This window comes from Pipistrellus kuhlii, unplaced genomic scaffold (assembly GCF_014108245.1).
Source record: "Pipistrellus kuhlii isolate mPipKuh1 unplaced genomic scaffold, mPipKuh1.p scaffold_m20_p_3, whole genome shotgun sequence".
NCBI lineage: Eukaryota > Metazoa > Chordata > Mammalia > Chiroptera > Vespertilionidae > Pipistrellus > Pipistrellus kuhlii.
In genome coordinates, this window is record NW_023425529.1 from 147,962,580 (window position 1) to 147,976,678 (window position 14,099).

The 14,099-nt window shown below is 44.5% G+C and overlaps 1 protein-coding gene across 2 annotated transcripts in view; it reads right to left on the bottom strand.

The window, feature by feature from the left end:
• ABCC4 (ATP binding cassette subfamily C member 4) overlaps positions 1-14,099 on the bottom strand; it is a 214,081-nt gene that overhangs the window by 31,509 nt on the left and 168,473 nt on the right. For both annotated transcript variants that reach the window (XM_036456293.2, XM_036456292.2), the window contains 4 exons: positions 9,985-10,104; positions 8,775-8,885; positions 7,802-7,902; positions 6,441-6,632 (listed from right to left, as the gene is read on the bottom strand). In XM_036456293.2, the coding sequence (XP_036312186.1) occupies positions 6,441-6,632; positions 7,802-7,902; positions 8,775-8,885; positions 9,985-10,104 (524 nt within the window). The remainder of the gene's footprint in view (positions 1-6,440; positions 6,633-7,801; positions 7,903-8,774; positions 8,886-9,984; positions 10,105-14,099) is intronic.

Here is a 14,099-nt window from a genome sequence, read left to right on the forward strand (position 1 = left end):
AAATGAAAATTCCTTGGTGGGAGCTGCCCAGGATTCTGGGATCAATGAGGGGCATAAGATATGCTTTCAATCACTAAATTATTTCACTAGACTTTAAAAAACTCACAGCTTTAAACACAGAAGAACTAAACCTTTCTGAGCACTGATTATATGGTGGGAACCGTATATATTTTCTCATTTGAATACCTCCAAAGATTCAAAGCCTAATTGTAAAATCAATAATGGCATTTGAAAAAAGAATTTATTGCCCGGCTGAGGCTCAGGATCATAGGATTGGGAGTTCCAAATCACAGTGAGGATGATAAGAAAATGGCCATTCAGAGAAAACCCTGCTGGCTGGTCATCAAAGCTAAGCTGGAGCTGAAACCGGTTTGGCTCAGTGGATAGAGCGTTGGCCTGTGGATTGAAGGATCCCAGGTTCAATTCCGGTCAAGGGCATGTACCTTGGTTGCGGGCATATCCCCAGTAGGGGGTGTGCAAGAGGCAGCTGATCGATGACTCTCTCTAATCGATGTTTCTAACTCTCTCTCTCCCTTCCTCTCTGTAAAAAAATCAATAAAATATATATATTAAAAAAAATCTTTAAAAAAAAGCTAAGCTGGAGTCTTTCACACACCACCAGTGGGTTTTACCAATTGCCCATGGAGACTGTCCCCAATCAGTACATTCACTTTCACAATACCAAAGAGGCAGTCTTCTTTTAGCTGCTTTGCAACTGCTAAGGTTGGTCTGAGGACTGACACCTGAGTGGTAGACTTTTGCCCCTGAATCTCTCTTCATACATCCAATTCAACATGATTAATACCCAATGCCCCACTCACAACAGCTGGTCCCCTCCTGACATCTCCTCTTCACTCCCTAACTTCTTTTCCAGGCTCACGGGCTCAGAACATTCACCTTATTTGTAGTTCTTTCCAACACTGGCATGGCCTTGAAGACTCTACTTTTGCAATGTGTCATGACCCCAATCCCCTTATTATAATGCCCAGACCTCACCTGTGTGCAAGACTGCATTACCACGTAAAAAACAAAATAAAACCAATCCTTTTCTTAATCATAATCACTGAGAGTAAATTTGAAGGTAAATATATACTAGCAGTAATTCCAGCACTCAGATAAAATCATCCTTAAGATGTTTAAGTATTTTCTTTCAAAGTGTGTTTTCTTAAGATATTAGCTCATATATTTAAAGAAAATGGGGTTAATATGAATATACCACTATAACCTGCTTTTGTTTAATATTTAATAAGTTATTTTAATGGCTACATGATATTATAGTATGTGATCGTTTATTATCAAATCCTCTCTTTGTAGATATTTTGCTATTATAAATAACTGTGTCAAATACTCTTGAAGTTAAATCTTTGCAAACAACCTTAATTATTTCCTTCAGAAAAATCCTTAGATGTGGAATTGCTGCCAGACAGGTATGAACATTTTCAAAGGAGGCTGTTAAGTACCTGCGAAACTACCTTCCATAAATAGATCAATTTCTACTTTTACTGGATTCACTGCACATCCACAAAACTGGGTGTTATAACTTTGTTTTAAGCGACTATCAGTTTCATTCCAAAAAGTGGAATCATGGTCCCCATTAACACCTTGCTGGGAGTACACAATAGACAGTGGCTTCCTGCCTCTTGTATCTTCCCAGGATGGTCCATGTGCACTCACTTCTCAGGCTAAACCTCCCAAGGACCCCTCTACGCTTGTCTGTGTACCTGGAAGTCTTCTTTACAAAACTGTCTAACAAACCTCTCTATCCTTATCTCCAAAAGTCAGCATCCTTATGATTACTAGGTAGTTGTGGGGATTAAAGGTGAAAATGAGCCGGGACCAGTTTGGCTCAATGGATAGAGCGTCGGCTTGGGGACTGAAGGGCCCCGGGTTTGATTCCGGTCAAGGGCATGTACCTTGGTTGCGGGCATATCCCCAGTAGGGGGTGTGCAAGAGGCAGCTGATCGATGACTCTCTCTCATTGATGTTTCTAACTATCTCTCTCCCTTCCTTTCTGTACAAAAATCAATAAAATATATTTTTTTTAAAAAAGGTGAAAATGAGTGTTGCATGCCTGGGGGTTCATTTCCCTGAAGGTTCTGCAGGTGCCTAGGTCTTCATTCAATGAATCAAGGCAACACACCTTTGCTTATGCTAGAATGACTTTCACATGCATTTCCACCTTCTGAAATCCTAACCACATCACAAATTCTGTTTCAAATGCCCCATTTTTTCGAAACATTCTACCTGTCCCCTAACAGATGTTACATCATCTTCTACACGTCCATAAAAACTGTGACCCCCCTCCCATCTCCTGTGGCAGACATTTTTATAATTCCTTGTTTCTTCTCTGGACTGCATGTGTTGACAGGGGCTCTGCATTAGTTCACCTTTGAATGATCTGTATTGCCTGCGGGGTCCTACACAAAAGGGGCATTTTGTAGAGAGTTTGGGGAGTCTACCTCAGGCTGGAGAAATTTATGGAACATCTACTCCCATATTGTTTAGGTAGACAATAAGCTGGACAAAGAAGACAGACATGGCTCCTCTATGGATCCTATAACCATAAATGGGATTGCAAATGGCCAACCCCCCTCATTTTCACAGGCCAGACAACCATTTGTACACCCTGTGATAACAACAGCCCTCTTTGTCCAAGAGATTACGCTGTGCTGGTCTCTGTGCTAGGAGAAGCTTTACATGTCTCATCTTGTGGAGAACAGAAAACAAACCTGTGGGGTGGTGAGTGACAGAACTTTCTAGAGCAGGGGTGGGGAACAAGCGGCCCGTGGGCTGTGTGAGGCCAGAGAAGTCATTTGATCTGGCCCTGCCAAGGCATTGGGGTGAGTTAATTAAATGTTTGACCCAATATAGCAGGCTACTTTCTAAGGCGATAATTTCGTATGGGCCCAGGAGTGAAGTTATAAATATCCCAAGGGCCCTTGGCAGAAAAAGGTTCCCCACCCCTGATCTAGAGCATCCTGCTGAATCATAGCGGATGGGGTAATTGATGAGCTTAATTTCAAACTGTCAAAGGACGTTTCATGGGCTCTCAGTCATCAAAAACTGCCTTGGGAGTAGAGCTTCAGGAGAGGGGGCTCTTCTCAAATGGGATTCTGAGCCAAGAGCTCTGTTGGGCTTGAGAGTCCGCCTCAAGTGATGGGGGTGTGATGCCCTGCGGTCTGAGTAGGAAGGAAACCGGAAGTGGCCTGGGGACTGGGACACTCTGGGATGAAGGGAGAGGTTCCTGAGAAAGTACTATGTTAAAAAGGAGGAAATTCAGGGAACTAATATTTTTGCGCATTATAGCAAGATCAAGCACGCAACTGTAAAATGTATTACCCAAGCAATAGCTCTGAGCAAGAAAAAAACACAAAAAAACACACAAAACAACACCAAAATTAATCTACTTCTTGGGCTGGGAAATGCTTTACAATGGCCCAGTACTCACTAAAATGATCAAATCAACCTCAAAATCGCCTAAATGAAACATGCAGCCAGTGTTTAGACCCTAACAAGGTTGCCCAGGGTGCTATTTGCCTCATTTTGGTTCTTTCTTTTACTTGTTTCTTCTGTGAATTAGATTGCTGCTTAGTACCTGTCAGACTTTCTCATTTACTACAGGAATTAGATTGCCACTTAGTACCTATCAGACTTTCTCGTTTTCCAGGAATCTGGACAGCAGAGGAAATACATGCAAGAGAATAAAGCAGCATTTCACACATCCCCACGTCTCCTGAACAGCCTCTCTCCATCAAATGCCAGACTGAGGGGTGTCCCAGAGTAACAGACCTGGAATCGGCACGGAGATGGGACCCGGGACCTTCACAGGCACAGTGAAATCATTTCATCACTACGCTGGGCAGGTACGATCTCTAAACACACGAGTAAAGCATGACGTGATACTGTGGTGGGCTGAGACACAGCAAAACCAAGCTACTGGAGTTACCGTACTTCCATTTCCGAACTCAATTTTCCCACAAATATTTTATTTTATTTATTTTATTTTTAAAAAATATATATATTCTATTGATTTTTTTACAGAGAGGAAGGGAGAGGGATCAACCAGCTGCATCCCACTGGGGATGTGCCCACAACCAACGTACATGCCCCTGACTGGAATCAAACCTGGGACCCTTCAGTCCACAGGCTGACGCTCTATCCACTGAGCCAAACCGGTTTCGGCTCCCACAAACATTTTAGAATATAAGATAATCCTACAACTCCGGGAAGGGAGGTGTGCATTTTAGATTAAAGAACGAAAATCTGTTATGTTTCTAAGCTGTACGACCGAGTTTCTTAGATAATTCATACTCCCAAGATTTCCTGGGAAATTTAATTCATGTTGCAAATGAACAGAATTATGTGTGGCACATGCAATCCGACGGTCAGTGTCTGCTGGTGAGTGAGCCTCCCTGACAGTGCTCTGAGGGATGGGACTCCATCGAGAGCGGTAGTTAATGTTTCCCCCTACACAGCAGTCCTCACCTCCCTCCCGACCTGCAATAGAACTGGAAATAATGAGCCAGCGTGGGCCACGTGACTCAGCAGAGCTGCTCCCGGGTATCATTTGGGCATTAAGTTGAACAGTTATTCTTTCATGTCACAAGGGTATCATTCATTAAATTATGGCTATCGTCCACTAAATGGGTCTGTGGTGGAGAAGAGCTTAACAGAGCAGTGCTTAAGGCACTTAATGCATCTAGGTAATGGGTTGTTTACAGGAGCTGTCCTGGGTGTCTGTTTTTGTTACTGGGCTCTTCACACCTGTGCATTACGCACTCTCGCAGCCGGCAGTGCCTCCCCACCCACCGTGCGCCTGCAGAGTGCCATGTTCTGGGGAACAAAGATGAAAATGAGATGCTCCCTGACCTTAAGAAGCCTCAGTGTACTGACTGTGAGGGCAGACCTCAAATTACAAAGCACGGCATAAGTACCACCTATATTTTTTAATTGTGGTAAAATACACATAACAAAGTTTACCAACTTAAATTGCATTTTAAGTATACAGACAGTTCAGTAGTGTTAAGTACATTCTCATTGTTGTGCAACCAATCTACAAAACTCTCTTGCCTTGCAATGCTATCTATACCCATGAAGCACTAACTTCCACTCACCTCACCTGCCGGCTCCTGGCCGGGCTCCTGGCAACCACCATACTATTTCCTCCGTCTCTGAACCTAACAATGCGCCTAACCTCATCCAGGTGGGATCATGTAGCATCGGTCGTTTTGTGTCTGGCTTCTTTCATTTAAAACATCGTCCTCAAGGGTCATCCATGTGTCAAAAGGTCCTTCATTTCTAAGGCTGAATAATACCTCATTGTTTGGATCTACCACGTTTTGACTATCCATTAGTCCCTTGGTTTATTTCCAACTTTTGGCTACTGTGACGAGTCCTTCTATGAACATGGGGGTACTAGCATTAGAATTGACTCTGAAAACAAGGAGGCTCTCAAAATCCAGGTGATAAAAAAAGGGTTCCTGTGGAAAAGGAGCCAGGAGGCCTGATGATCTGGCAGAACCTTCACACTAGCCAAGTGTGGGGTTGGGAATTGGGGCTCGAGGGTTAGGTGAGAGTAGAGCTTTCTACAGCCTCGTCTGTTCTGGTTAAACCACTTCTTTAAGAGCCTGCCCTGGTCCAGCTGAGGGCCCAGCTCCCATTGCCGGGGCACTTAGACCCTGGTAGGTCCCCCTGGTAGGTCCTCCTTTGGGTCCCCCACATGTGGCTTCCCCTGCCCCCTGAGCCTCCTTCCATCAAATTTGAGTGAGCCTCTGGGCTCTTTACTGACCCCAGCTGAGTCCTGACTGGGTCATGGATTCCAGAATCTTCTCTGGTGGCTGAGTGCTGGCCATACCATCCCGATGGAGTGGACTCGGGGCTAAGGGCCCAGCAGTGCATCACCCAGGCCAGGAGCTATTGGGGACTCACAGGGATCAGACCAGTGTGCCAGAAAGAAGCAGTCTGCTGGTGGGAGGGCAGGGAAATGACAGCAAAGGATGGATTAGAGGAGGGCAAGTCTACAGAATGGGCCAAGGGACAGAGGGCAGCAACTAAAGGCCACCCAGAGGAGGAAGAGAAGGACTGTGAAATACAAATTAGTAAGAATTGATCGGAACTAGATACTAGAGAGATACTAACAAGTAGCCAGGGTTGACTTCCAAGACTTAGGTGTGAATAATGAGATGTTAGATCCATATCCTGGGGCAGGGTAAGTTCCAGCCTCGGCCTGGGGCTCACCAACCACCATGAGGCAGCTCACACCACGAGAGAAATATTGGTATTCACATTCATAGTCTGTTTCCAAGATTTACCTATAGTCACGGATGTAATCTGCTTAAGAACAAGGAGGCCCCTAACTCATTCACGAAGAAGCCAACAGTTGGATGCAGCCACTAAACCCTAAGTTGAGATTTTAAAGAGGTAAGGCGGTTTAAACAAACCTTTTCTCTTGACTTAATGAGTGCTGTCAGGTGTTTGAGAACCAGAGGCCCGTCCAGGCTGTAGGTGAAGTTCACGTTGTCAAAGACAATCACGCCTTCATGGGGCCAGGCCGGCGGGGGGCGTTTTTCATATTCCCAAGGCGCTTCTTTCTCAAGGTTTGTATATTCCATCACCCTTTCTACTGAAATCATCTGTAAGACAGAGGACATCGTGGGTTTATGGATGGTAAGCGATTGCAAATGAACCGCTCTGTACTTTTATTTTATTTTGAACCATTCTGTTTTTATCTTAGTTGATTAAAGATATCTCATGTCGTAACACCCCGCAAAGGAGAGAAGTTAGGAACTGGATGAAGACTTTGATGATTTACAAACTTTTTCATCATCTTTGAACACTTTTACTTACTATGACACTTTTTAGTAGCAATGCGTACTAAAAGCCCTAAGCTGGACAAAATGCTTAAGGGTGAACTTAGTTCTGTCCTCAACATTATATTGAAACTAAGAAAATGAGAGAAAAGAATGCTAAGATCTCATTTATCTACTTTTCATACCTGAATAAAAAATAAAAATAAAAACAAAACAGACAAGAGGATTTTATTAAAGAAAAGACTACTTATAGCCACCAATCAGTAATGTAAGCTATGGAAGGGCCTTGTTTTACATGAATTAAGCTGGACTATTAACCTCATTTTAATAGTCACTTTGTCTTCCTTAGAAGAGTAAAATGACTGTATTTCATTTTTATCATTCTCCTCCCTTTAGGAGAAGGTGCAAATATTCCTAAGAGGAGATCATTTACATATTGACAAATGCCCTCCTAAACAAGTGTGCTGGTAATGCAACACCTTTGACCAGACACAGAGAGGAGCTTAATTCTACCGGAAAGAGGGACCCCAGCAAAGAAATGCAGGTGTTCAGTGGCAAATTGCTAAATGCTAAAATGGGGGTGGTGGGAGGAGATGCCTATCAATTAAACAAAGAAAAAACTAAAAGTGATAATTTTTAAAAAACCAGGAATGAGGAACAACCCCATTAAGAAAAATTAATAAATGGGCCTCTCAGAAATTAGCTTATATCCACTCCAGGATTTCAGAACCTCCCTCCCACGCAGACCTGTATTACATTTGAAGACAGCTTGTGGTGAATATAAAACCCGCTGACACGGCATACATAAGACTGAGAAAAAGATGTATACATTCTATTTTACATTAACTTTAAACAGATGGGAGGAGGATCTGAAACACTCTGCTAGCTCCAATGTAAAAATAACAGTTTTAATATTTTACATAAGGAGCGCTTTTATGCTGTTTAACGGGAAGGAGACTGGAAAAGGCTAAGAACGTCACGATAAACATTACCATATTCTCGACTTCAGCGCTCTGCCTGACGCACCACTGGAACATCCCCATGAGGGTGAGGGCGTAGGACAGGGCCAGGCCAACCTGCCCGGCATCCAAAGCTAAACGACGGGAGGGAAAAAGGAGAGTCAAGATAGTCCATTCTAAACCCAGAGTCCGGCTCTTTCTGTCACTTTACCAAAAAGACCCCTTCAGAGTATTGAAACACATAGCATTCAATAGTAGTAATAGTTACACTTTCATGTGAATTCACAATGAATACTACATGAGTTTATTAACCCCACAGGACTGACTGACACACACCTGGCAGGTGATATATGTGAGGAAGTCATTATTTAGAGTTTCCTCATTGTGGTTTCCAGGACCATTATGTCATTTCACTTACTAGGTTCAATGCAACTGCGGTTGGAAACCCCTAAAAACAAAGCAATGCATACTAAAAGCCAGTGCTTTTCAATCCAAAATGCTCCTCTCCTTGTTCCATTATTCAGTACTGAGATGTGGTGCTGTAACATGGACTAGTTAGGGATGGAGAACTCAAGCCATGCACGCCCACACCTGCTCATCTGGTACCCATGGGGCAGTGAGGATAACATTCCTTCCTGCTGAGCATCTTTCTCCACCCAGTGCCCCAGGCACCTACAACCAAGAGAGCTGAGTGGTCCTCTAGCTAAAACCTAAAGCCCGAAGCTAGACAAAATGCTTAGCGGTGAACTATCCTCACAATTACCAGACGCTACCAGGATGCTCAAGGGGTCATCTTGCTACATCTCCACAGGTCCCAACCCATCCAGGCCCCAACGGTCCTCTTCGTGGGCCAAACAGCGGAATCAGACCCAACCTTATCGGCTGCAAATGCTTTAATACAGACCCACTAGGTACTGGACAAGGTGGCAAGAGTTTAATTTAATACTTGTAAATGCAGCTATACAGTGTAATCATACTACAAACAGCTACTCCCATCCGTACTTACTGTTTGCCAGAATCAGGGACCCGAAGGCAACCACGGTGACAAAGATGGCACAGATGGCATCCAGACGCACAGCGAACCATCGGGACGTGGTCAGAAACAAGAACCAAGCCTCTGAGGTTGTGGAGCACAGTGAGCACACGGAAAAGTAGAAAGACCACATTAGCCACTTCGAATGAGGGGGAACGCTGTACTCAGTCGAGCTACAGACAATTTTTACACAAAGGAAGACAGCGGAGCTGCACACCCAGGGAACCTGAAGATTCCAGAAAGCTAAGTGCCACATGCTCAGGCATCAGTGCAGTGGGTTTTTCCCGATTTTGTGGGGTGCATGCATTAAAAAAAAAAATTCAACCCTTAGGTTATAGACAGAAATGTGATCCATCTGCAGAACATGGAAACATGGCCTCGTCGGTGCATGTCTTCCTCAGTGGGGCCTCAGCATGAAGCGATCCCCAGGGCTCCAACAGCAGAGAGGGCAGCTCCCAGTCTGTTTCTAGCACCTTCCATATTCACTACAGGGCCCTGTACACAGCGTTTATGCCTTAGCATCCTGTATCTATTGATAAATGGCCATCTCACTTAAGGGATCTGCGTGTAGCGTTCAAAATATGAGACAGATTGGAAAGCTTCACAGATACAAAGAATATTACGTATCAAAAGGGGGGCAAATCTGACAATTAGGAAGTAGATCTCCTCAGCCACTTCTGCCACCACACATGCTCTGGAAAAGGGGTTGGCAAACTATGCCCTGTGGCCAAGAACAGTCCGCCACCTTTTTCTATAAATAAAGTTTTATTGGAACACAGCCACAACCATTTGCTGATGCATTATTTCTGCCTGCATTTTGTGTTTCAACAGCAAAGTTGACTAGTTGCAACAGAGCTGATGTGGCAAACAAAGCCTAAAATATTTACCATCTGGCTCTTTACAAAAAAAAGTTTCCTGATGCCTGCCCCAAAGGGACAGAAAAGTCACGGGCCCAGTGATAGAAGAACAACGCAAGCCAGGCTGGGGGGGGTGCGGTTAGTGAGAAAGAGGGGAACACAGAGGGGGCAGGAGAGGGGAGGAAGATGTGCAGTGACAGGATGTGGGGCTGACCCCAGGGAGAGGCAGAGAGAATGCTAGCCAGCAAGGCCACCTGAGAGGGAGGTCAAGGCTCAGGAGGCAGCAGGTCCCATCCTTTGGAACCATTTTCCAGAAACGTACAGACCTGAATGCAAATCCTGGTGTGCATCGAACAGTTCCTGAAACCTCTCCTCGGCTCTGTACGCCCGGATGGTCCAGAGCCCCTGGAGAGAAGACGATAAGTGGGAAAACACCGGGCTCCGAGCTGGGGAAGCAGAGAGAGATGACAGAGAAAGTCAGTGGGAAACTATCTGTGGTGGCATGTCCCCAAACAGCACCGCCAGTGCCTCCCAGCGGGCGCTGGGGAGGTGGGATAGGGGGAGGGGGGGAGAGGGGTTGGGGCAGAAACGCTGTGCCCTTTCTGGGAAAACCCTGCAGGTCGACCCTCAAGCCCCTGGTCACACCATGCTTTCCATTAACCACCTGGAAATGCTTCTTTCTGACCCCATCTTTGGCCAGCTTCAAGTCATAGCTAGTTTTAGATAAATTCTTCCTTTGCTAACTCATTCATCACGGTCCTGCTCAAAAGATCTGTTGGTAAAACCTGGGTGTTTGGGGGAAGGTAAGATCTCACTTGTGATACAGGAGGCTACAGAGATCTTATGAAATGATAGGGAAAAACTCAAACTTAATGCCAGAGTCTGATTCCTTAGCCCAGCATCAAGTGTGTATGTCACAATACCATGCATGTTCTACAAGCAAGGAGGGAGCAGGCCTCCATGTGTGGACAGCCCTGGGCTGTGGGCCATCTGACCATCCACTCTGCCTGGGGCTGTTTCCATACTTGGGACAATTAGGGTTAGTGCTAAGGTTAGGATCCCCAGCCCGCGACAGTGCTGAAAGGAGAAAACCTTCTCGGAGGCAGACAGGACCTTACATTTTCCCTTGTATCTAATCCAGGCAAAGAACCTTAAGTGACTCTGGGATGGTGCTGACCACCCAGTTTTAGGCTTGCGGTCTTGCTGTGGTCACACTGTTCTCTCTCCACCATTCTGAGCAACTTTTAACTTCCATTAACTTTAGCTCCCTTTAACCTTGGACTTCGAAGAGAGCAATATGAACATAGACTGAACTCATGTGCCAAATCAGAAAGGTTGGAAGCCCCATAGAGGCTTTTTCTACACCCACCAGCCGATGCCCCAGTCCACCCCCAAATATGGCCAGTCTGGATAGAAGGTGCTCAGCAGGATGACTCAGGGGCCTTATATGGCTCATTATATCAAGAGTGCTACACATGTGCAGAGAACTCATGGTTTCATGCCCAGAGCAAATGTTGTCACATAGACTGTATTTCGCCAACGACAATTCTTCTGAGAAGGAAAAAAGAGGAGCTATAATTCTCCAGAGCTTGGATGTCCTCCTCACTTGCTTCCCTCATTAGGAGGTCAAAGTGGCAATGGATTATCCTCACAGGGTGGACTCTATAGTCAGGTGTCACCAGCCTCGAACACCAGGGCACCCAAAGAACACATCACCTTCTTCACCGCATACCCAAGAGCAATGGCGGTACGACAAGAATCTGGACCTGTGGAAAACTATATCCTCTGTCTTCCACACACCATTCAGCACTGAGCGGATACCAGGACGAGTGAATTGGAGGGTTTGCCAAGAAAATTAACTGGGACAAAGAGAGAGAGGGGACGCCAAGGCTCTGGTATTACCGTGTCCAATGTAATATCCTTTTTCCCCACCGACTAAGCCGACTATCCTGAAGTAGACCTACGTAACATCCATGGCATTAGTCACCAGTCACAGACAAGTGTAACCTACATTTCACAAGACAGACAGCTGTGTTTTCCGTGATCCTGAGGACTCTTGGGGACACAGAGTTGCAAATCTTCCCTGGCAAGGTAGGCGGGGAACTGCCTGCAAGGACCCTGGGCTGACAGCCTTGCTATAGGCTCTTGTTAATGCTATGGGTGACCTGCTAGCTGTCGTGTTCTTAATGCCTTTGGTAGAAGCCAGCAAGCACTGTTTAAGCCTCAACTCAAGTAATCCTCACAAGAACTCCAGAGGGCAGGTGTACTATATTCTTGATAGAAGGAAAACCATTCCAAGGGATTAAGAGCACTGCCCAAGATTAAGTAAATCAACCAAGTAGCTGGTAGAGCTGAGTGACAGACCCAGCTCTGGCTTATTCCCAGGGCTGTGCTTTTTATCATGACCACAGCACCTCACAGAGAGAATAATCAGGGTTAAAGATGCCTGTGTATGACTAAATGTATCTCTCCCCCGCCCCAGACTTTGTAGTTTATCTTTAGAAAACCCTACAATCTTAATTCACAAGCCTTACCCAATACTGTACATCTTATTAAGCATCTTAGGTTGAAAAAAGTCCCTAAGAACTGGCATAAGAACTCTAAAACAGCAGACATGAGGATCCATGACTTGAAAACACATGGCACATGCGTGTTAACACTCCCCCAGCAATGCCCCTGGCAAACATTGCTAGTTGACCACAGAACCCTTACAGACAAAATTTGAATATGGCTTCATGATTCAGGCACTGCCCAATGAGTAGAGTTGGCTACAGAAATACAACTAAATGCCATCCAGGCTTTATGCACTTCTCTATGATTGAACATTGCTAAGCTCACAATTGCAAAATGAAAAACCATTAGATCAGTTGTAGATTTGACAGCGAGGCAGCATAAATGTCAGCCCAAGATTGCAAGGTTTCAAGTGTGACCTGAAAGTAAACCTCAGGACTTTAGCAGTTATTCAAAGCACACGGATGAAGCAAGTTTGTGCCGTCTAGCCAAGACAATTAGATGTCCTTCTTTTTGCTGGTGGTCTCAACAGCAGCCTCAAGAAGTACTATCAATTATTGCTTAGAGCAGTGTTTCCCAAAGTGTGGTCATGTACCCCTAAGGGTACGGGAAGAGTTTGGTGGGGATATGCACTGCACCGTGCTTAGCTGCGCCTAATTCTGCGTTCTCATGAGTACGAGGGGTACTCAGCGTTACGAAAATTATAGAAGGGGTACACATATGTCAAAAGTTTGGGAAACACCGGCTTAGAGGAAACAGTGGAATTGTTACTTATGGCCCTGACCAGAAGGTCTAATCAACTGGCTCCCACATTTGGTTATCTGTGAGGTGTGGAGGAAAGAGTGGCCTCAACTAGTACATGACTGAAGCCTTATTGTCTACACAAAAGAATGGTTGGGGCTTATCACTTGTCCTGCTTCTACAAGTCCCGTCATTGTCATCATAACAAATCACATCAACAGAATGCTATCAACACCTTGACCACACTGCTCCTGCTCTGCTGCCCCATTAAAAGATGTGAAAAAGCCAACCCTCAACAGCAGTTTAACTGGATTTCTTGATGACTGAAAAGTGTGCTATAGCTTTCATGAAACTGTCATCCACTAGCCTTTATGCAAATACTTAGGACAACTGCCCTTCTAGAGTTTATTATTAAAAAAGAAACACACATTTTGCCACAACAAAAACTCCTTTATCCTGATGAACTTGTATTTTTCCAGTTGGTAGATACGGAGAACCGTGGGAATCAACATTTCTCTCCTTAGCCTGGCTTCCAGAAAGCTAAGTATTATTTTGCAGTAACTATCTTCAGTTGAGGTTTCTGATACAAATATCTTTCTCCCTTATGTTTGGGTTATCATCCTTATAGATTTAAAAATATATATATTAGCTATTCTTACTTAAATTCCTTCTTTATGTTTTGGCTGTCGTCCTCAAAGATTTAAAAAATATATTAGTATCTATTCTCCTTATAATTTTGTTGTTTTAATAAGAAAATGTTTGTGCATTAATGAGATAAGCTCATTATTGGTATGTCCTCTGTGATTACCTGTAGAACACAATGGTTAATCGTCAAATGCTTTTCCCACTATTTTAACACTAGGAAGCTGAATAGAGTAACACACTAAACTGATCCCTCTCCTGTGTCCTCCCAAGGGGATTATTTTCAGTATCCATTTATACGGACAGCCCCCCCCCAAGGGGGAGGGGGCGAGGAGACGAGCCCTCAAACAGTGAGGCACTACTGGTGACAATAAATAGCAAGACTGAAAATAGCAGTGCTTATCTTTTCAAAACATTTAACAACCACAACTTATTTGACATTTTTGGGGTATGTGACAGTAATATGTTTTTCAAATGTATCACTTTCTGACATGAGTGTATTTCCTGACACCTCCTTTTCTTCCTCTTAATCTTTTCCTTTCCTTTG